The following is a 23,986-nucleotide window of genomic DNA, read 5'->3' as shown; positions in this document are numbered from 1 at the left end:
TGTGCACTTTATTTTATAGTGTCTTTCTCTGTACTCCCTAATGAACGAATCCTTCTCATTTCTCCTCATTGAACATCTGCTACTGCTGCTTGTCTGCCCATACTACCAACTTGTTCTTTTGATGTTCCACACTAGCCTGTTCACAGTTCGCAATGCTACCAAGTTTCATATAATCCTCACATTTTGAAATTGTTTCTCGTACACCCAGATCTAGGTTGTTAATATATATCAAGAGCGAGGGTCCCAAAAACTGACACCTTTGATTTGATTTATTATTGTCACATGTATTAGCATAGTGAAAAGTATTGTTTCTTGCGTGCTATACAGACAAAGCATATCGTTCATAGAGAAGGAAATGGGAGAGTGCAGAATGTAGTGTTACAGTCATAGCTAGGGTATTGAGAAAGATCAATTTAATGCGAGGTAGGTCCATTCAATAGTCTAATGGCAGCAGGGAAGAAGCTGTTCTTGTGTCGGTTGGTACATGACCTCAGACTTTTGCATCTTTTCCCCAAGGGAAGAAGGTGGAAGAGAGAATGTCCGGGATGCATGGGGTCCTTAATTATGCTGGCTGCTTTGCCGAGGCAGCGGGAAGTGTAGACAGAGTCAATGGATGGGAGGCTGGTTTGCGTGATGGATTGGGCTACATTCACGACCTTTTGTAGTTCCTTGCGGTCTTGGGTAGAGCAGGAGCCATACCAAGCTGTGATACATCCAGAAAGAATGCTTTCTATGGTGCATCTGTAAAGATTGGTGAGAGTCGTAGCTGACATGCCAAATTTCCTTAGTCTTCTGAGAAAGTAGAGGCGTAGGTGGGCTTTCTTAACTATAGTGTTGGCATGAGGAGACCAGAACAAGTTGTTGATCTTGTTGACCTATGATCAAATTGGTTTTCTAAATTTAACCAATCTGGAGATCTCTTCCATTGCATGGTTTTATGATTTGAAAACTGTTAACTTCCATTGTAATTCTTTGAAAGAGGGCCTGAGTTTTAGTACCCATGTCATTTCAAATACGTTCAAGTCAGTTCATCAATTTTATTTCATGTATCGGGTAAAACTTTGAGGATTGTAGAAAACACCTCCTGGTTCATGAAAATCAGCAGCCCCAGTGTCTGTACAGCTTATTTACTCTTTTTAACTGTCGAGTTTGTAATTGGGACATATTTAGTTTGTAATCTACATGTATTTACATTTGCTGACCTTACATTAAGAGGATTTTTAAAAAATAAGTCTTTCACTGAATGTCACGATGCTGTCTATTTCAAGTAAGCTGTAATTTAACAACTGAGTAGATGATTCACCAATGGGTATTCAGTACTAAACACAAAATAATACATATGTCGGCATTTAAAAATAGAAAATCTAATTATAAAATAGAGATCATTAGATAATGAGTCTGGAAAACAAATTCTCGCAGTAATAGTTGATCAGTCATTTGAAAATGTTGCCGTGTATGTCAGCAGGTGCAAAGGTAAATAAAATCTTAGAGCAATGCTAGATACACAGAATTCATCCAGAAAATGCTTTTGGAGCTCTTGGGGACTTTTGAAATCTCACATTCACTGCCATACATGAAAGAAGCAATGGAAAATATTCAGGGAGAGAAAGGATCTAGCATTGCTGCTGTTATCTGCGAGGATGTCCCAGCTTTGAAACACCGGTTCCTGATGTTACATAGCTTTCTAAAAAATATTGAGGAGTCATGTAAAACCCCAGTGGGGAACCAGTCATCGCATAACAACTATTAAAGAATATTTATTAAGAGAAAAGAAAAAATACCCACAAATAAGATTACAATACTCTAAGATACTAGGGGGAGGCGATGATCTAATGGTATTATCGCTAGAATATTAATCCAAAAGTTTAGTCAATGTTCTGGGGACCTGGGTTCAAATCCCGCTACAGCAGATGGTGGAATTTGAATACAACAAAAAATATCTGGAATTAACAATCTACTGATGACCGTGAAACCATTGTCGATTGTCGGAAAAACCCATCTGGTTCACTAATGTCCTTTTGGGGGATGAAATCTGCCGTCCTTACCTGGTCTGGCCGACATGTGACTCCAGAGCCACAGCAATGTAGTTGACTCTCAACTGCCCTCGGGCAGTTGGGGATGGGCAATAAATGCTGGCCAGTGATGCCCATGTCCCATGAATGAAGTGTTATCCGACAGGAAGGGAACGCTCCTACCTGGTGATTGTTGAGCGGTGTCCATTCATCCGTTGTTGTAGGATCTGCATTGTCTCACCAATGTGCCATGCTTCGGGGCATCCTTTCCTGCAGAGTATCAGGTAGACAACGTTGGCCGAGTCGTAAGCGTATGTACCATGTACCTGGTGGATGGTGTTCTCACGTGAGATGATGGCATCCGTGTCGATGATCTGGCACATTTTGCAGAGGTTGCTGTGGCAGGGTTGTGTGGTGTCATGGTCACTGTTCTCCTGAAGGCTGGGTAGTTTGCTGCGTACAATGGTCTGTTTGAGGTTGCGCAGTTGTTTGAAGGTAAATAGTGGGGATGTAGGGATGGCCTTGACAAGATGTTCGTCTTCACTGATATGTTGAAGGCTCCAGAGAAGATGTCGTAGCTTCTCCGCTCTGGGGAAATACTGGATGACGAAGGGTACCCTGTCTGCCGTGTCCCGTGTTTGTCTTCTGAGGAGGTCTGCGTGGTTTTTCGCTGTGGTGCATCAGAACTGTCGATCGATGTGTTGAGTGCCATTTCTTCTTCTTGCTAGGTCGTCTTTCAGCATCTGTAGGTGTCTGTTGCGATCCTCCCCATCTGAGTAGATCCTGTGTATATGGAGGGCTTGTCCGTAGGGGATGGCTTCTTTAACGTGTTTAGGGTGGAAGCTGGAGAAGTAGAGCATCATGTGGTTATCCATAGAACATTACAGCGCAGCACAGGCCCTTCGGTCCTCGGTGGTTTCACTGGTTGGTGCAACAATCTCAAGCCCATCTAACCTACACTATTCCAATATCATCCATATATTTATCCAATGACCATTTAAATGCCCTTAATGTTGGCGAGTCCACTACTGCTGCAGGCAGGGCATTCCACGCCCTTACTACCCTGAGTGAAGAACCTACCTCTGACATCTGTCCTATATCTATCACCCCTCAATTTAAAGCTATGTCCCCTCATGCTAGCTATCACCATCTGAGGAAAAAGGCTCTCACTATCCACCCTATCTAATCCTCTGATCATTTTGTATGCCTCGAAGTCACCTCTTAACCTTCTCTCTCACGAAAACAACCTCCAGTCCCTCAGCCTTTCCTCATAAGAACTTCCCACCATACCAGGCAACATCCTCGTAAATCTCCTCTGCACCCTTTCCAATGCTTCCACATCATCCTTATAATGCGGTGACCAGAACTGTACGCAATACTCCAAGTGTGGTCGCACCAGAGTTTTGTACAGCTGCAACATGACCTCCTGGCTCCGAAACTGAATCCCTCTACCAATAGAAGCTAACACTCCGTACGCCGCCATAACCCTATCAACCCCTGGATGCCAACTTTCGGGGATCTATGCACATGGACACCGAGATCTCTCTGTTCATCCACACTACCGAGTATCTTACCATTAGCCCAGTACTCTGTAATCCTGATACTCTTTCCAAAGTGAATCACCTCTCTCTTTTCCGCATTGAACTCCATTTGCCACCTCTCAGCCCAGCTTATCTATGTCCCTCTGTAACCTGCAACAACCTTCCACACTGTCCACAACTCAACCGACTTTAGTGTCATCCGCAAATTTACGAACCCATCCTTCTACGCCCTCATCCAGGTCATTTATAAAAATGACAAAAAGCAGTGGCCCCAAAACACATCCTTGCGGCACACCACTAGTAACTGAACTCCAGGATGAACATTTCCCATCAACTACCACCCTCTTGTCTTCTTACAGCTAGCCAATTCCTGATCCAAACAGCTAAATCACCCTCAATCCCATGCGTCCGTATCTTCTGCAATAGCTTACCGTGGGGAACCTTATCAAACGCTTTGCTGAAATCCATATACACCACATCAACTGCTTTACCTCATCCACCTCTTTGGTCACCTTCTCAAAGAACTCAATAAGGTTTGTGAGCTACGACCTACCCTTCACAAAACCGTGTTGACTATCCCTAATCAAATTGTTCCTTTCTAGATGATTATAAATCCTATCTCTTATAATCCTTTCCAAAACTTTGCCCATAACAGAAGTAAGGCTCACTGGTCTATAATTACCAGGGTTGACTCTACTTCCCTTCTTGAACAAGGGGACAACATTTGCTATCCTCCAGTCTTCTGGCACTATTCCTGTAGACAATGACAACATGAAGATCAAAGCCAAAGGCTCTGCAATCTCCTCCCTCGCCTCCGAGTGAATCCTGGGATAAATCCCATCCGGCCCAGGGGACTTTTCAGTTTTCACACTTTCCAGAATTGCTAACACCACCTCTTCATTAACCTCAATCCCGTCTAGTCCACTAGCCTGTATCTCAGTATTTTCCTCGACAAATTGTCTTTTTCCTGCGTGAATACTGACGAAAAATATTCATTTAGCACCTCTCCTATCTCTTCAGGCTCCACGCACCACTTCCCACTACTGTCCTTGACTGGCCCTAATCTCGCCCTAGTCATTCTTTTATTCCTGACATACCTATAGAAAGCTTTAGGGTTTTCCTTGATCCTACCTGCCAAAGACTTCTCATGTCCCTTCCTGGCTCCTCTTAACTCTCTCTTTAGGTCCTTCCTGACTAACTTGTAACTCTCAAGCGCCCTAACTGAGCCTTCACGTCTCATCTTTACATAAGTCTCCTTCTTCCTCTTCACTTCTTTACTAAACCACGGTTCCCTCACTCGACCACTTCCTCCCTGCCTGACAGGTACATACTTATCAAGGACACCCAGTAGTTGTTCCTTGAACAAGCTTCACATTTCAATTGTGCCCATCCCCTGCAGTTTCCTTCCCCAACCTATGCATCCTAAATCTCACCTAATCGCATCATAATTTCCTTTCCCCCCGCTATAACTCTTGCCCTTCGGTATATACCTATCCCTTTCCATCGCTAAAGTAAATGTAACCGAATTGTGGTCACTATCACCAAAGTGCTCACCTACCTCCAAATCTAACACCTGGTCTGGTTCATTACCCAGTACCAAATCCAATGTGGCCTCGCCTCTTGTTGGCCCATCTACATATTGTGTCAGGAAACCCTCCTGTACACATTGGACAAAAACTGACCCATCTAAAGTACTCGAACTATAGCTTTTCCAGTCAATATTTGCAAAGTTAAAGTCCCCCATAACAACTACCCTGTTACATTCGCTCCTATCCAGAATCATCTTTGCAATCCTTTCCTCTACATCTCTGGAACTTTTCGGAGGCCTGTAGAAAACTCCCAACAGGGTGACCTCTCCTTTCCTGTTTCTAACCTCAGCCCATACTACCTCAGTAGATGAGTCCTCATCAAACGCCCTTTCTGCCACTGTAGTACTGTCCTGGGCTTGCGGTACAATGAAATGCTGAGATGACCGTCCTTGATGGAAATGCATGTGTCCAAGAATGCAACTGATTCTGGAGAGTAGTCCATGGTGAGTCTGATGGTGGGATGGAACTTGTTGATGTCATATAGTTGTTTGTGATTCTTCGCCATGTGTCCAAAGGAATAAAATGTCACCTATGTATCTCGTGTATAACATCGGTTGAAGGTCCTGTGCGGTGAAGAAGTCTCGTTCGAACCTGTGCATGAAGATGTTGGCATATTGAGGTGCGAATTTGGTCCCCATGGCTGTTCCATGTGTCTGGATGAAGAACTGGTTGTTGAAGGTGAAGACATTGTGCTCCAGGATAAAGCGAATGAGTTGTAGAATTGCGTCTGGCGATTGGCAGTTGTCAGCGTTGAGTACCGAGGTGCTGCAAGGCTGGGGTTCAAGTCTTTCCCAAGGACTTGAGCAGAACAATTCCAGTGCAGAACTGAAGCAACGTTGCACTGTTTGAGATGCCATTTCTTGGATGCAGTGTTAAGCCATGACTTGGCCTGCCCCCTCAAAACATCCCACGGCACTATTTAGAACAAGCAGGGGAGTTCTCCTGGGTGTCCTGGCCAATACCTATCCCTCCATCAACACCCCAAAAACAGATTATCTGGCCATTTATCACATTGTTGTTTGTGGTAGATTGCTGTGTGCAACTCTGGCTCTGTTTCTTAATAATAACATTTCAAAAGTACTTTAGCTTTGGTTATGTAAGGTGATATATGGATGAGTCTTTTTTTCTAATCTGCTCTAAATCCCATTCGCACATCACTATGCTCACTGAGCTACTCTGACTCATGACTCAGCAATGCTTTAAAATTCTCATCCTTGCATTCAAATCCTCTCTCCCCCGCCCCCCCGCCCCTGGCCACACCCTCCTTATCTCTGTAATGTTAGTGTTCCTCTTGATTTTAATTACTCTGCTGTTGGTGGCCATGCCTTCTGCTGCCTGGGTTTTTAAGCTCTGGAATTCCCTCCTAAATCTCCATATTGTTTCCTCCATTAAGACATTTCTTAAAACCTATCTCTTTGGTCATGCTTTTGATGTTCTGTCCTAATACCTACTGTTGTGTCTTGTTGTCTTTTTTTTTATAATGCCACTGTGAAGCACCTTTTTCACCATTTATTCTGCTAAAGGTGCTGCATAAATGCAAATTGGTACAATCATCATCATTGAGCCAGTAAATTACAGAAGAGCTTAATTGGTTTTCACGACAGTGAGTGAGAATTTATATTGTTCTGTGTTCCTTCAGTTACACATTTACCAATGAGAAGCAGTTAAATTTCATAGTACAGAAACAGACCATTCAATGTAGCAATCTATTCTGGCATTTATGCTGCACTTGGGCCTCTTGGCACTTCACCTCAGCCTATCGACACAGCCATCTATTCCAATAAAAATAAAATACTGCGAATGCTGCAAGGCTGAAATAAAAAGAGAAAATGCTGGAAAAACTCGGGAGGTCTGGCAGCATTGTTGGAGAGAGAAACAGCGAATATTTCAGTCCTTCACGGAGATGAAGAAGTCATATGGACTCAAAACACCTAACTCAGTTAGCCATCTATTGCATTCTCCCTTGCATAGTTGTCTAGCTTCCCCTTGATGTGGAGATGCCGGCGTTGGACGACTGTAGCTTCCCCTTAACAGAGTTGCTCGACTCTTCTGACCGTTGACTTGCAAATTAGAGTGACAATTTTGTAAGAATTTTCTTTGATGTGTTTATAACATACCATGATTCCTGGCTTCCTCTCTTTTTTTAGGCTAATTTCAAGGAAGCTTGAAGAGATGGCATGTACTTATTACATTGAAGATGGAATGGAAAAATGTTTGTTTTCTGTGTTTAATTGGATTCCTTTGGTACATGAAGGGTGGCTTCAAAGAATGAAACATACCACAGCTAAAATGCAATTGGTTTTCACATTGGAAAGTTCCTGCCCAATTTTTTAGGGGGGGGGGACACATGAGAATAGGATGTACTCATGGACACCAGTTTTTTTTGGAAATATTGCAGTATTCCTCTGTGTCTCTAGTGAGATTTCTGTCTGCATATCAGCATCAATGACTAGAGGGAGGAACACAAAGATTGAAGCAATACAATAAGCAGACTGATATAAAATGTCCACCAACTTTTCCACCCCAGGTACACCATTTAATTAAAATAAAAACAGAAAATGCTAGAAAAACTCAGCAGGTTTTTTTCTGTTTTCATTTCAAATTCCCAGCATCCACAGTATTTTACACCATTCAGTTGTTTCAGTTGGATTCTATATTGACCGGACAGACTTTGATTACAGCAAAATGGACAGGTAATTTCAAAACGTGAACACATTTTGAATAATAAAGGACTTGAATACCATTACAATTTGGAAATCCTAGCTGTCCCAACTAATGCAACTGTCCTTTTGGACTTTATTACTTTATAGAGTCATAGAGTCAGAGGTTTACAGCATGGAAACGGGGCCCTTCGGCCCAACTTGTCGATGCCACCCTTTTTAAAAAAAAAACCCCAAAGCTAATCCCAATTGCCCACATTTAGCCCATATCCCTCTATACCCATCTTACCCATGTAACTATCTAAATGCTTTTTAAAAGACAAAATTGTACCCACCTCTACTACTACCTCTGGCAGCTTGTTCCAGATACTCACCACCCTCTGTGAAAAAATTGCCCCTCTGGACACTTTTTTGTATCTCTCCCCTCTCACCTTAAACCTATACCCTCTAGTTTTAGACTCCCCTACCTTTGGGAAAAGATATTGACGATCTAGCTGATCTGTGCCCCTCATTATTTTATAGACCTCTACAAGATCACCGCTCAGCCTCCTACGCTCCAGAGAAAAATGTCCCAGTCTACTCGGCCTGCCCTTATAACTCAAACCATCAAGTCCCGATGGCATCCCAGTAAATATTTTCTGCACTCTTTTTCTAGTTTAATATCCTTTCTATAATAGGGTGACCAGAATTGCACACAGTATTCCAAGTGTGGCCTTTGCAATGTCTTGTACAACTTCAACATGACATTCCAACTCCTGTATTCAATGTTCTGACCGATGAAACCAAGCATGCTGAATGCCGCCTTCATCACTCTGTCCACCTGTGACTCCACTTTCAAGGAGCTATGAACATGTACCCCTAGATCTCTTTGTTCTGTAACTCTCCCCAACTCCCTACCATTAACTGAGTAAGTCCTGCCCTGGTTCAATCTACCAAAATGCATTGCCTCACATTTGTCTAAATTAAACTCCATCTGCCATTTGTCACCCACTGGCCCAGTTGATCAAGATTCCGTTGCAATTGGAGATAACTTTCTTCACTGTCCACTATGCCACCAATCTTAGTGTCATCTGCAGACTTACTAACCATGCCTCCTATATTCTCATCCAAATCATTAATATAAATGACAAATAACAGTGGACCCAGCACTGATCCCTGAGGCACACCACTGGTCACAGGCCCCCAGTTTGAAAAAACAACCCTCTACAACCACCCTCTGGCTTCTGTCTGCAATTTTCACAATGTAAAACAGTCTTTAACATTACTGAATTGAATTTGCATCCACATGTAGGATTCACAAGGCACTAACGTAGAAAGGACATGGAATAATGTGTAACTTGAAATTATCTAACTGAATAGGCCTATGTGCATTAAACTTTGGATTTCAGGACAAGTCCTCTCTCTACCCCAAACCAGTGAATAGAGAAGATTGCATGTTTCATTGCACTCATTTATTAAGTTATTTTTTGATCAATTGTAAGTAACACTAATGTCAAGTTGAAATTGCAGTGGCAAATCTGAAACAAAGTGCACAGCAAGGCACTAGGCCCCGCACTCCAAGTGAACTCTGACTTGTTTGCCTGAATTATTACTTTTGTTGGATTAATTGTAGCCAAATGAAATCGAGAAATGGTTTCTGTCTATTTTACATGGTAAAATAAAATAACCTGACACACCCCATCATATCAATGCTGGCTCTTTGAAAGAACAATCCAATTAATCTCACTTCCTTGCTCTTTTCCCATAAGCCTGCAATTTTCTTCCCTTCAAGGTGTTGTCTGTATTGGTTAGCACTGCTGTCTCAAAGCTTCAGGGACCTGGGTTTGATTCCCGGCTTGGGTCACCGTCTGTGTGGAGTCTGCACGTTCTCCCTGTATCTGCGTGGGTTTCCTCCAGGTGCTCCGGTTTCCTCCCACAGCCCGAAAGACGTGCTGGTTAGGTGCATTGGCTAAATCCTCCCTCAGTGTACCCGAACAGGTGTCGGAGTGACAGTAACTTCATTGCAGTTTAATGTAAGCCTACTTGTGACTAATAAGTAAACTTTTAAACTTTTATTCAAGCTATCATAATTTCAGTCTTTGCCCGCAGTGACTGATGAATAGTAATTCTTGTTTTGCTTGTGTGTTCTTCATATTCTGAGATTTCTTTATGCTAATCTGCTTATGCACTGCCTGTATATTTCTCAAATTTTACTCGTTTTTGATAAAATTAGATTGTGTAAAGAACTCTTAATGTAGGTTTTTATTAGGAGTTTTGAAGAACATTCAAAATGCTATCATCATGAAATATTATTCCAGCATACGCAATAGTGTATAGTGGATGGTTCTTTCCAATTTCTTCTCTGGAATTTGGTGCCACAATTCCTTTTCATGTCAAAAATTGAAGATAACAAAATGGAGTATTCTTTAAAACTGAGGAATTATCATTAAGATTATAAATTTCAGACAAGTGTGTACTAAATTGTCATTTATTTTGCTCTTTTGTCTAAACTACTTCAAGCAAACCACAACCTGATCATTTGGGTGTGGTTGGCAAGTAACTTGAGTTTTTGACTCTCCAGAATTAAAAAAATGTACCAGTAACCTTGTTATCATGTTGACCAAACACCAGCATTAATTAAGATAACTGCAATGGGTTGAGAATTGCTTAACAGACAGTAAAACAGAGAGTAGGAATAAATGGGTCATTCTCCGAATGGCAGGCTGTTACTAGTTGGATACTGCATGGATCAGTGCTGGGGCCACAGCTGTTCACAATCTACATGGATGATTTGGATGTGGGTTAGGGTTTGTAATGTTTCTAAATTTTTCTGATGACCCAAAACAAGGTGGAATGTAAGTTGTGAGCAGGAGGCTTCAAGGGGACTTGGTCAGCCTGAGTGAATGGGCAAGACATGGCAGATGGAACATAATGTGAATAAGTTTGAAGTGATCCACTTTGTATGGTAGGAGATTGGGAAGTATTGATGTCCAAAGAGACCTGGGTGTCCTTGTTCGTGAGTCACTTAAGACTAGCATGAAGTTACAGCAAGTAATTAGGAAGGGAAATGATATGTCTTCATTGTGAGGAGATTTGAGTACAGAAGTAACTATGTCTTCGTGCCTTGCTGAGCCCTCACCTGGAGTATTCTGAATAGACTTGGTTCCCTTATCTAGGGAAGGATATACTTAGTATTGAATGAATGTAATGGCGTTGTTCACCAGTCTAATCCCTGGGATGGTGAAATTGATGAGGAGAGATTGAGGAAAATGGGCATGTATTCTGTAGAGCTTTGAAGAATGAGAGATGATCTCATTGAAGCTTACAAAATTGTTACAGGGCATGACAGGGTAGATGCAGAGAGGATGGTTCCTCTGGCTGGTGAGTCCAGAACGAGGGGACACTGTCTCAGAATAAGACCATTTAATGAGGAGGAATTTCTTCACTCGGAGGATGCTGAAGTTTTGGAATCCTCTACCCCTGAGGGCTGTGGAAGGTCAATCTTTGGACATGTTTAAGACAGAAATCAATAGATTCCTGCATACTAATGTTATCAGGGGATATGGGGATAGGGAGTGAGAGTGGCATTGAGGTAAATGATCAGCCATGATCTAATTGAATGCTGGAGCAGACTCAATGGGCCGAATGGCCTACTGTTCCTATGTAAGACATCTGATGGTAAAATCAAAACTTCAATTCCTTTATTTCTCTGGAAATCAACTCCAGGTTTATATGCTAAAGAGGCATGACATGGGCCTTTAGGGCGGCACAGTGGTTAGCACTGCTGCCTCACAGCTCCAGGGACCTGGGTTCGATTTCTGGCTTGGGTCACTGTCTGTGTGGAGTTTGCACATTCTCCCCGTGTCCGCGTGGGTTTCCTCCGGGTGCTCCAGTTTCCTCCCACAGTCCAAAGATGTGCAGGTTAGGTTGATTGGCCATGCTTAAATTGCCCCTTAGTGTCCTGGGATGCTTGGGTTAGAGGGATTAGCGGAGTAAATATGTGGAGTTATGGGGATAGGCCCTAAGTGGGATCGTTGTTGGTGCAGACTCGATGGGCTGAATGGCCTCCTTCTGCACTGTAGGGTTTCAATGATTTCAATTGTCACTTCATCTCATTTGGCTTGCAAGTTAATAAGTAAAAGAGCTTCTAAAGAAATTTTAAACAGTGATGTTTTGGGATTACTACTAGCATGAATCTAGATGCTGAAGCATTAGCCATTGAACTGCATTTACATTTCTTTATGAATGGAGAAGGGATTATAGGGAATGCTCCTAAGCCAATGGAACTGAAGCTAAAAAAAAAGCAGGCAATGTTTTTTTTAATTAATTTTTCAAAATACAGGCAAGATTTGTGACCAAACGACTTCCACTGATTTTGTATTTTTTGAAGGACATTTTGCACATTCTTGATGAGATCACAGGTGGCTTTTTAACATTCAGTAAACTTCAATACCTTTGTCTTTGCAGCTGTCCAAATACAGGCTAAAACCAGGGCTGTCTGTTCTTAACTCCTACATAATCATAGCCTGATTGAAACCAGATAATACATTAGAAATAATTTTAAGTGTTGAAGCGATGATATTCAGAAAAGCAGGAACTGGTGGACGGACAACCTTGTGAAGTGAAAACTACCCTGGCCGTTTATATTTTAAAAAAATACCCCAAAATGCTCAAATCACAGCGGGTCTGACAGCATCTGTGGGGAGAGAATAGAGCCAACGTTTCGAGTCTAGATGACCCTTCGTCAAAGCTCCTCAGATGAAGGGTCATCCAGACTCGAAACGTTGGCTCTATCCTCTCTCCACAAATGCTGTCAGACCTGCTGAGATTTTCCAGCATTTTCTGTTTTTGTTTCAGTATTTTACTTTAATCTTTTACAATTATGACTTGATTTTAGTGCAAACTTCCACAACGTTCCAGATTAAATCAAGTACTTAAAAATAATTCACCTGGCTGTAGGAACGTGACTATCAATTTAAAGCTGCTCTGAAAAGGTTGTAGTTGAATGTGTGCAGCGTCTGAGCATTTTAGAACACCAAGAGGGTGCGGTTGCTAAGACAACACCATACCACAACAGCATGCAGCATTGCAACACCGTTAAGACAGTCACAACTATGGAGACCTGCAAGGCTATTCATAGATAAAGGCTGTGCCACACACCTGAATGTAATAAATAAGATTGTGTGACTGCACTGAAGGCCAAAGAGATTAGAATGTCAGTGCCATGTAAACATCTTGACTTCAAGTCCGCTTGGTGGGATACTGTTGAGTAGGTGCAGTCCAAAGTAGCAGAATAGTATAATTGTCGAACCTGTTCCCTTCATGAACTAGTGCTTTCATGGATAATGAGAAGTTATTTTCCATAGTACCCGCCAAGGATTAAGTGTGATTAAGGGGAGGGGAGAGGAGGACAAGCCAGGACCACAGGGGCCTGATGAGGAACTGACAGTGTGGTTGGGGGGGTTGTGGTTGGGGTGGGGGTGGGGGGGGGGGCAGGCACTGAGAGGAGTGTGGTTGAGGGGGTAAAGGTGAGGCTGCATTGTGTGTGGGCATTCCCATTAAAATGACAAAAAAAGGTTGTACTTGGAAGTATTTGTTGAATAACAGATGTGTGTGTTTAAAAAAACACAAACATCTTTTAAGTTTGTTTTTGTATGTTTGTACCTATTGCACAATAACAGCCATTTTTTTGTGTTTTATTCAGTGTAATGAGACTGTTTCTCAGTGGTTCCTTCAATAATCTTGGGAGATCAAAAGGGTTTCACTGCTGGAAAAGTTTGGGAAACCCTGCTATAGAAGAATTGTCAAAAGGCAATACTGTTGATGTATATTCAAGCTTGTTTAAAACTGTTTAGGTCTGAATTCACAACCAGTATTACTGAGGGACTAACTATTTTTGCTCCTGAAACCCCAAGAAATTTGCCAGCAGAAGCAATTGGTAAATTTGAATTTTCTTTCTTTTTAGTTTGCATCCATTCTATATAATTTTATTTATTGGCACCTTTGGACATTACCTGAGCTGGTTTACCTTTTTTAATAGTTAGGTATTTTAAAATCATCAACGAATGGTTGGAAAGGTTGTTGCGTTTGAAGTAAATATTCAGCACTGCTTAGTTTGTTTGAGAAATTATTAGGTCAACCTGGAATAGCTGAGATGTAGGCTACAGTCATACAAGTAGCAATTCGTGTACCTTGAATCTGACACCTTGTATTACTTCAAATTGGAGTAATTTTGCAACCATTGAGTAAGTTCTAACATGCACAAATATCTTCTTCACTTCTAGGAGAGCAATTCAAAGTTGAAACAAAAACTATCGCTGTGGATTTTGGAGGAGGAACCGAGATCTACAAGGTTATTGAAGCTGGCCTGGCTGGAGTGGAAATTGGTGTTCTAGGTAAGTATTTGAGGATAAAGCAGGTGGAATTCCTGAATCTGTGTTACAATGCTCAAAGCCTCAACTTTGATTGTGCCTATCTGAAAGCAAATGTTTTATTACTTCTTAAACATAGGATTTAGTTCAGGATCTCATCCGGCTATCTGAAAACTGCTGGTGTCTAAAAACTGGACATTTTCTTTACATGGGCCATGCAAGAATTTTAAGTCGTATCAAATGAGTGAGTGACTGGATTGTTCAGGCAGTTGCTGCAGTGAAGTGGTGATTACCGGAGCCATTCATAGAATCCATAGAATTCCTACAGTGCAGAAGGCCATTCGGCCCATTGAGTCTGCACCGACAACAAAAACCCACCCAGGCCCTGTCCCTGTAACCTGCTAATCCCTCTAACCTACGCATCCCGGGTTACTAAGGAATAATTTAGCATGGCCAATCAACCTAACCCGCACATCTTTGGACCGTGGGAGGAAACCGGAGGAAACCCAATTATCTGCTTCGAGCACCTGATGTTTCTGCGTGCTGAGTGACTTGGTTTAGCTTAGTTCTCTGGCCCCCTCCCTAGCATGCTAATACTTCACATTCAGCACAGCCTGAGAGTCGGTCTTCCTCACCTTACCAGCGAAAGTGGCAGGACATTTTCCAGCAGTGAAAAGTATTTGGGTGTGAATGAAGTCAGTACAGATCTGGCAGAGATGTTTGAACTCACCCAGGAAGAACAAACTACTCTTGCCGAATCCGGTGAGGTAGAATTTTTAGTATATGTATTCAACTTTGGAGCATATTTACAGTAAGGATAAATGCAGCAGTGCCGTTGAAGAGAAAAATCTACAAAAGTTAAAATCGCGAGGAAGAGTCAGATTTTATCAGCCTGCACTAAAGTAAGAAAGGTTTATTTGAAAATATAACCAGCATGTCAGATCCAGCTATAGATAGGTAAGACAGATGAAGCCTCTTGGCAGTGAGGGGTTCTGGAAAAAGATGGCATGGTGGCACAGTGGTTAGCACTGCTGCCTCACAGCGCCAGGGACCCAGTTTCCATTCCCGTCTTGGGTCACTGTCTGTGTGAAGTCTGTGCGTTCTCCCGTGTCTGCGTGGGTTTCCCCCGGGTGCTCTCGTTTCCTCCCACAGTCCGAAAGATGTGCTAGTTAGGTGGATTGGCCATGCTAAATTCCCCCGTGTACCCGAACAGGCACCGCAGTGTGGCAACTAGGGGATTTTCACTAACTTCACTGCAGTGTTAATGTAAGCCTACCTGTGACATTTAAACTTTAAAATTTAACTTTAAAGATTAAAAACTGAGATGGAGAGAAAATTATTCAGTATGTATTCTTAAAGAACTTGTTCTCTTGATTTCATGTGTCGCCTATTTATTTATAGTCCTGATTTTTTTCTGAAACCTGGCTGCTTTGAGACACTCTATTTGTACTGCTTTAATTCCATAAGAGGGTAGGGAGTTACCATTAATTGTTATGCTTTGGTTGTGAATTTCCTCCGTTTATTTCCTCTGGGCAGCAGGTAAATATACAGCAGAAAATTCACTGTTTTATTCACTGAAAACTGTGGAAGTTTTGCCATCCCCTTAAGTTTACTCTCCTCCTTTGCTTTTGAACACTTTGAAAAATTTTGCTTCATTTAGATTTCAGTTAATTAGAATGCAGACCTGCCTTGAGTATTTCCTCCCGCTTAACTCGCCTGCTGTTTGTAGTTGAATGGCACTTTCTTTTATAATTTGCACTATATGCAATCGGCCTTTCCCATGATCATTTACCACTACTTCTGTGGGTACAGTTTACTGAGGACTTTCCTTGGTACAGGAATATGCCAAGTGATTTTCATGCAACAAAAGACCTTTTGTTCCAGTTTTTGCTAAGTTTCTATATCTTTCAAGATGTACCTTACAAGAGGTAGATGGAGGAAATTTGTACATCGCAATGTAGGGAAGGGAAAAGAGAGAGTGGGGTGGCCATACTGATAATGGGGGATGTTGTAGTAATGTAAAGGACAGAATCCATTTGGTTGGAATCCAGAAGCAACAAAGGGATGATAATAATACCACTGGAAATGTTCAATTAGCTTCCAAATAACGAGAGAGAGAGCAAATCCAAAGTGAAATCTGATGTCCAAGGACTACAGAGTGATGAAGTTGAGGGACATTAATTATGAAACTATAATCGATTGTGGTAAAGACCCATCTGGTTCACTAGCCTTTCCCCTGTTTGCCCTAAGTGTGACTCCAGATCCACAGAAATGTGGTTGACTCTTAACTGCCTTTTGAAATGCCCCAGTGAGACACTCAGTTCAAGGGCAACTAGGGATGGGTGACAAATGATGGCCTTGACAACAACGCCCATGTCCCATGAAAGATTAGGAAAGTAAATCTCTGCTTACATGGCTGTGAATGGAAGCAAAAACACGAAAAAGGATATCTAATTTGTATTAATGCCACTGAATCTATATTATTTCCCAATGATGTTGAAGCAATTTGATGTAACCTGATGTATTATTTAAATTTTCTCCAGTGAACAATGTGGGAATTTCTTACAACTACCCAGAATATTTCCTGGATATTGCTGACCTCGATGATGTAAGTATGTGAATGTCTGAGCACTTGATTTTTCTCCCTTGTTCCCGAAGGATGGTGTGGGACTGGGTGATGTAGTGGGGTTATAACCCAGAGCTTCATTTTTGGGATGGGTTCAAGATTACTCCAAAGTGATAGCATATAAATTTGCTCTCTGTACCAATGCACAGCGCTAGCTTACCCCAGGGTTAGTAGTTGGCTCTGTAGCTTCTGTTGCCCTCTTATGGTGAGACATGATTACACCCAATTCAAGTCTGCTGTAAGTGTTGTCATAGTCAGTGGAGTTGGCCATTCATTCTCTTGAACAATCTTCAGTGTCTTTTGTGATTGACTCACATTGCCATAGATAATGCCGACAAGAGAAGGGTCGGGTCCTGGACCAAGTCCTCACAACCGTTGCATATATTTCTTCAAATTCTCCGAAGGTGGACTGAATAAATAACTTGGTGAGGTGAGACTGAATGTGAATTTCAGCTGCTTGGTGACGGTGGTTAGCACTGCTGCCTTACAGCACCAGGGACCCGGGTTCGATTCCTGGCTTGGGTCACTGTCTGTGTGGAGTCTGCACGTTCTCCCTGTGTCTGTGTGGGTTTCTTCTGGGTGTCCCGGTTCCCTCCCACAGTCTGAAAGACGTGCTGGTTCGGTGCATTGGCCATGCTAAATTCTGCCTTGGTGTACCCAAACAGGTGCCGGAATGTGGTGACTAGGGGATTTTCACAGTAACTTCATTGCAGTGTTAATATAAGCCTACTTATGACCAATAAATAAACTTTACATTAAATGAACACACACATTCTGATCAGATTATTAATTCCAAAGAACAAGAACAAAGAAAATTACAGCACAGGGACAGGCCCTTCGGCCCTCCAAGCCTGCACCGACCATGCTGACCGACTTAACTAAAACCCCCTACTCTTCCGGGGACCATATCTCTCTATTCCCATCTATTCATGTATTTGTCCAGATGCCCCTTAAAAGTCAGTACCATATCTGCTTCCACTACCTCCCCCGACAGCAAGTTCCAGGCACCCACCACCCTCTGTGTAAAACAAAATCTGCCTCGTACATCTATATTCTATATGGAGTTGGCCAACTCATCCTATTCCCTCAAAACAACTTTCACTTTAATAGGGAAAACAGTGAAGTGCTACATAACCCCATCTCACTGTCATATCACTCTGCTGTGTTTTATTTCCACAGCCCTTTTACTGCCCGCAGCTTTCATTGACTTTTTTAAAAAAGTTCTACCCCATTTGTCCAGATCTCTCCCTTTTCATGTACAAGTCAGAGGCAATGGATGTGAGGTGTTTTTCCACTTCCTATCCAAGCTTAAAAAAAAATGTACTTTTTAATTTCTGGGGCAATTAGCTGGCTTCTGTTTACTGTCATGATGTGGAGATGCCGGCGTTGGACTGGGGTAAACACAAGAAGTCTAACGACACCAGGTTTATTTGGTAGCAAAAGCCACTAGCTTTCGGAACAGGCTGTTCCTTCGTCAGATGGGTGGGACTGTGGGAGGAAACCTGAGCACCCGGAGGAAACCCACTCAGGCACGAGGAGAATGTGCAAACTCCACATAGACAGTGACCCAAGCCGGGAATCGAACCCAGGTCCTTGGAGCTTATTCTGTTTACTGTGTCATAGTAAAGTGGTGTATTAAATGTTTCAATCCCAGCCAATGCTACCACCAACGATGCAGTGTTTCCAAACTCCACTCTCGAAAAAAACATGCCCTAGAATCTTTTCCCAAACAATGTTTTCACTCAGAAGCCTTCACCAAGGATCCATTCCAGTATTTCAATCTCTCCTTTTAGTATTCTTCTGCCTTGGATTGCCACGTGCATTCAAACTCCCACACAATGTCTCAGGTACCCAGTCACGCCAACAGAACACCACTGCTTCACAGAACAAAGAAAATTACAGCACAGGAATAGACCCTTTGGCCCTCCAAGCCTGCACCGACCATGCTACCCGACTGAACTAAAACCCCCTACCCTTCCGGGGACCACATCCCTCTATTCCCATCCTATTCATGTATTTATCAAGACGCCCCTTAAAAGTCACTATCGTAAATAGGTTCTATTAAGATGTCACCAAACACTTGATTTGCCTCCGATGTCTGAATTCTCAATTTTAATCTGGTTCTTGCAGTTGTCTCTTTAACTCGGAGCATTTTCTCTGCTTTTACTTTACCCAACAGGAACTTATTCAACTTCTTATTCTTTGATTGAACTTAATTGCCATCCTGAGACATTCTGTTGTCCCCAACTCCCTGGTTTCTGGACTTTTTTTATTTCCGTGTCTTTTCAGATTACTTAGTTTTACAGCTGCAACCACATCATTTAAGCAACAATGAACAAGCATTTAAGTAATAACATACTAAAACAGTCATTAGGAATGATAGACTAATCTGTGGAATAATAGATAGGCGGCACAGTGGTTAGCACTGCTGCCTCAGCGCCAGGGACCCGGGTTCAATTCCGGCCTCAGGTGTGTGGAATTTGCACATATTTGCGTGGGTTTCCTCTGGCTGCTCTGGTTTCCTCCCACAGTCCAAAGATGTGTGGGTTAGGTGGATTGGTCATGCTAAATTGCCCCTTAGTGTCAGGGAATATTAACAGGGTAAATATGTGGGGTTACGGGGATAGGGACTGGGTGAGATTATTGTCGGTGCAGACTCGATGGGCCAAATGGTCTCTTTCTGTGGGGATTCTATGATATTTCAGGTTATTAGTTTGCCAAAGAATTATTACTTGCATCAGATCAACAGGATTTTCTGTTTGAGTGTTTGATCCTTAAGGAATGTAACAAACAATCAACAAAACAACTAAACACTCTTGATTATATAACTGATTTCGACATAATTTGACTTTTTGGGTTAAGGGATAATATTGCATACAATTAGAAAAAGACCCATCTATATACACTCTCTGCCTCCTTTGGGCAAGCCAGTTCCGGATCCACAGGACAGCAGCCCCTTGGATCCCATGCCCCCTCACTTTTTCGCGAAGCCTTGCATGGGGGACCTTATCGAACGCCTTGCTAAAATCCATATAAACCACATCTACCGCTTTCCCTTCATCAATGTGTTTAGTCACATTTTTGAAGATCTCCACCAGGCTCGTAAGGCATGATCTGCCTTTGACAAAGCCATGCTGAGTATTCTTGAGCATACTAAACCTCTCTAAATGCTCATAAATCTCGTCCCTCAGGATCTTCTCCATCAGCTTACCAACCACTAAGGTTAGACTCACCAGTTGGTAATTTCCTGGGCTATCCCTATTCCCCTTCTTGAAAATAGGAACCACATCTGCAATCCTCCGGCACCTCTCCCGTCTCCATCGACGATGCAAAGATCATCGACAGAGGCTCTGCAACCTCTTCCCTCGCCTCCCGCAGTAACCTGGGGTACATCCCATCCGGACCTGGCGACTTATCTATCTTAATGCCATTCAAAGATTCCAGCACAACCTCTTTGTTAAAGTCCACATACTCAATCTTTTCAGTTCACCGCAAGCCCACAGTACATCCACCCATGTCCTTCTCTTCTGTGAAAACCGAGGCAAAATACTCATTAAGCACCTCTGCCATTTCTACTGGTTCTGTACAGACTTTCCCGCCTTCACCTTTTATAGGCCCTATTCCTTCACGTCTCATCCTTTTACTCTTCACATATTTATAGAATGCCTTAGGGTTTTCCTTAATTCTACTTGCCAAGGCCTTCTCGTGACCCCTTCTGGCTCTCCTAATTTCCTTCGTTAGTCCCTTCCGACAAGCCGTATACTCTTCTAGATCCCTATCTTCGCCAAGCTCTCTGAACCTTTTGTACGCTTTCCTTTTCTTCTCGACTAGGTCCCGCACAGCTTTCGTGCACCACGGTTCCTTTAACCTACCAACTCCTCCCTGTAGAACCCTGGACAGACATTCCTTGAAAAACTGCCACCTCTCTTCAGTAGATTTCCCCGAGAATACCTCCTTCCAATTTACTCCTCTAATTTGCTGCCTTATGTCTTCATATTTCCCCATACTCCATATAAACGCTTTCCTAGCTTGCCTGATCCTCTCTTTTTCCAATGCAAGCATAAAGGAGATAGAGTTATGATCGCTATTAGTAATTGTGGAAATGGAGTAAATGAGTACAAACAGACTTCATGGGCAGGATTTTCTGGCAGCATTCGCCCCAAAACTGGAAAATCCCACCTGAGGTCAACAGACCTTTGCATGGTCCGTCCCTCGCCCGCTCCGATTCCTGTGGTGGGTGGGATGGGAAAATCCACCCCCCCCCCCCAGAGTGTGTAAATGTTTTAAACCATGTGCTCTGAATCTGGGTGCTGTGGAACAGAAAGAGGACCGTTATGATGCAACCTGACTTACAGAAATGACAGATTCAACTTCTTTTAATATTGAAGTTGGCTCACTCACCACCTTCTCCAGGGCAATTTGGGATCAGCAACACCGGCAGGCCCTTGTCCTGTGGAAGAAAAAGGAAACCTTGCCCATTCTATCATGGTGGCACAGTGGTTAGTACTGCGGGTTCGATTCTGGCCTCGGGTCACTGTCTGTGCGGAGTTTGCACGTTCTCCTCGTGTCTGCATGGGTTTCCTCCGGGTGCTCCGGTTTCCTCCCACAGTCCAAAGATGCGCGGGTTAGGTTGATTGGCCATGATAAATTGACCCCTAGGGGTTAGGGGGATTAGTGGAATAAATGCATGGGGTTAAGAGAAGGGGGCAGGGGGTTGGGCGTGGGTGGGTAAGATGCTGTCAGAAATTTGGTGCTGACTCAATAGGGCAGATGGTCTCCTTCTGCGTGTAGGGATTCTACGATTCGAACAGGTCATTGATTTCTCTTTACACCTGCCAACTCTTAGGTGATCTGCTTATTCTGTTACTCATGATGTGGAGATGCCGGCGTTGGACTGGGGTAAACACAGTAAGAAGTTTAACAACACCAGGTTAAAGTCCAACAGGTTTATTTGGTAGCAAAAGCCACACAAGCTTTCGGAGCTCCAAGCCCCTTCAGGTGAGTGGGAATTCTGTTCACAAACAGGGCATATAAAGACACAGACTCAATTTACATGAATAATGGTTGGAATGCGAATACTTGATTAGCTGTAAGTATTTGCATTCCAACCATTATTCATGTAAATTGAGTCATTGTCTTTATATGCCCTGTTTGTGAACAGAATTCCCACTCGTCTGAAGAAGGGGCTTGGAGCTCCGAAAGCTTGTGTGGCTTTTGCTACCAAATAAACCTGTTGGACTTTAACCTGGTGTTGTTAAACTTCTTATTCTGTTACTCACAGACACAGCACTGGGGGAGACTTTAGTCCTGCTTAAAACCAGCAAGGGCAGCAGAAGTAATAGCAAAAAAAAAAATCAATGGCTAAATTAATGTTTTGTTTCCAAACTGGTTATTTGGTGAATGGGCTGAACTTTATTTTGAAGGGATGAGAATTTGTGTGTAACAGCCCCCCCAAGTGGCCAAACTGTATTAAAAATGTGGTAAACATCTGCATCAAAACAATCGGACTGCAAAACACCCGCGATTCATTGCTTTAGAAGTTATCTTGCATTTTTGTTTAATGTTTGCCAACTGTTCTGCATTTCTACAGAACAATTAATATATTAAGATTTCTGAATTAATTAGTAAAGTAAGTTACTGTGTACAAATAGCAGCCCCAGTAAGAAGTTTAACAACACCAGGTTAAAGTCCAACAGGTTTATTTAGTAGTAAATGCCATGTGGCATTTGCTACCAAATAAACCTGTTGGGCTTTAACCTGGTGTTGTTAAACTTCTTACTGTGTTTACCCCAGTCCAACGTCGGCATCTCCACGTCACAAATAGCACCCCTACAGCTATGCAGATAACTTTTTGTAGATAAGTTGAAAATACACCATGGATTTTCTATTTGAACAGTTGCAGTAGCAATGTTAGGAATATAAAGCTGATTCTATCACCACGATATTATTTTCATTTCAAATAGCAGTTGTAACAAAATCCTGAACTGGGCCTGTCTATTTTTGTTTTATTATATCTTCTATAGAAAATATTTGTTTCTCATTCACTTTTTTTTTAATCTGGAGGATGAAAATTCTACCCTTCAGTATGAACTGTACTCTGTGTGCTCTATTTATCTATTTATAGAAATCTCTTCATTCTGTCACACCTCAGTGTTTCACTTGAAAGTACATCACATTTGCACCTAATTGGCTCACATGTCATTTTCATAAAAAGTTGAAGAATCTATTCAGAACACATTAGTTGACGTACAGCAAGCAGGAACAAAATGTTCAAAAAAAGCACCAATGAGAAAAGGAAGTAATGTACTGCTTCAGAACTGAACAATGATAATGGAAATAAGACTGAACATGAACAGAAGTTACAAGAGTGATTATAATTTACCTCTTATTATTCATTTGCGGCTTGTGGGTGTCGCTGTCTAGGCCATAATTTATTGCCTATCCCTAATTGCCCTTGAGAAAATGGTGGTGAGCTGCGCTTTGAACCTGTATGGTCGCATTGTGTGTTTCCAATATGTACAGACTGCACCATGAAATCATGTGACTTTCCAGATATATAGACATGTATGATCTTTTTGTATATGCACAGAATCCTTGCAGTGCAGAGGGAGGCCATTCGGCCTATCAAGTCTGCACTGACTCTCCAACAAAGCATTCCAGTCCCTATCCCTACAACTCCACTCATTTATCCTGCTAACCTACACTTTTTTGGACACTAAGAGGCAATTTAGAATGACCAATTCACCTAACCTGCACATCTTCGGACTGAGGAAACCGGAGCACCTGGAGGAAACCTACACAGATATGGGGAGAACGTGCAAACTCCACATAGTCACCCAAGGTTGCAATTGAACCCAGGTCCCTAGCGCTGTGAGGCAGCAGCGCTAACCACTGTGCCACCAAATCGCCCAATAGATGAACTAATGTTTAGTGAAGTTAATTGTCAGGAAAATCCATGTCAATGGCTAATGTACAAGACAGTATATGGGTTGGAAGTAGGTTTTTGGATTTGTATTTAGCAATAGTTTGTGTCCATTGAGAGGGTAGTTTGGAGAGGAGGTCCAGGAGTGAGAGAGAAGAAAGTGCAGGTTTTGTTAGTTCTAGTGGAGTTGTTATGGTGAACAGTATAGAGTTTAGTGGAATAGAAGAGGAATGATTGACCAATTTTTGAAACTTAATGTGGTACTGAAGAGCTTTGTTTCTCGTTA

At 42.4% G+C, this 23,986-nt stretch overlaps 1 protein-coding gene across 1 annotated transcript in view; it reads left to right on the top strand.

Annotated features, from left to right (window-relative positions):
* The window catches only part of hsd17b12a (hydroxysteroid (17-beta) dehydrogenase 12a), a 169,510-nt gene that overhangs the window by 64,431 nt on the left and 81,093 nt on the right, over window positions 1–23,986 (top strand). The window contains exons 4-5 of the mRNA XM_078221050.1: window positions 14,066–14,176; window positions 16,696–16,760. Coding sequence (XP_078077176.1) covers window positions 14,066–14,176; window positions 16,696–16,760 — 176 coding nt within the window. The remainder of the gene's footprint in view (window positions 1–14,065; window positions 14,177–16,695; window positions 16,761–23,986) is intronic.

Source organism: Mustelus asterias, chromosome 9 (assembly GCF_964213995.1).
Source record: "Mustelus asterias chromosome 9, sMusAst1.hap1.1, whole genome shotgun sequence".
Classification (NCBI taxonomy): Eukaryota; Metazoa; Chordata; class Chondrichthyes; order Carcharhiniformes; family Triakidae; genus Mustelus; species Mustelus asterias.
This window is presented reverse-complemented; position numbering and strand designations above follow the sequence as displayed.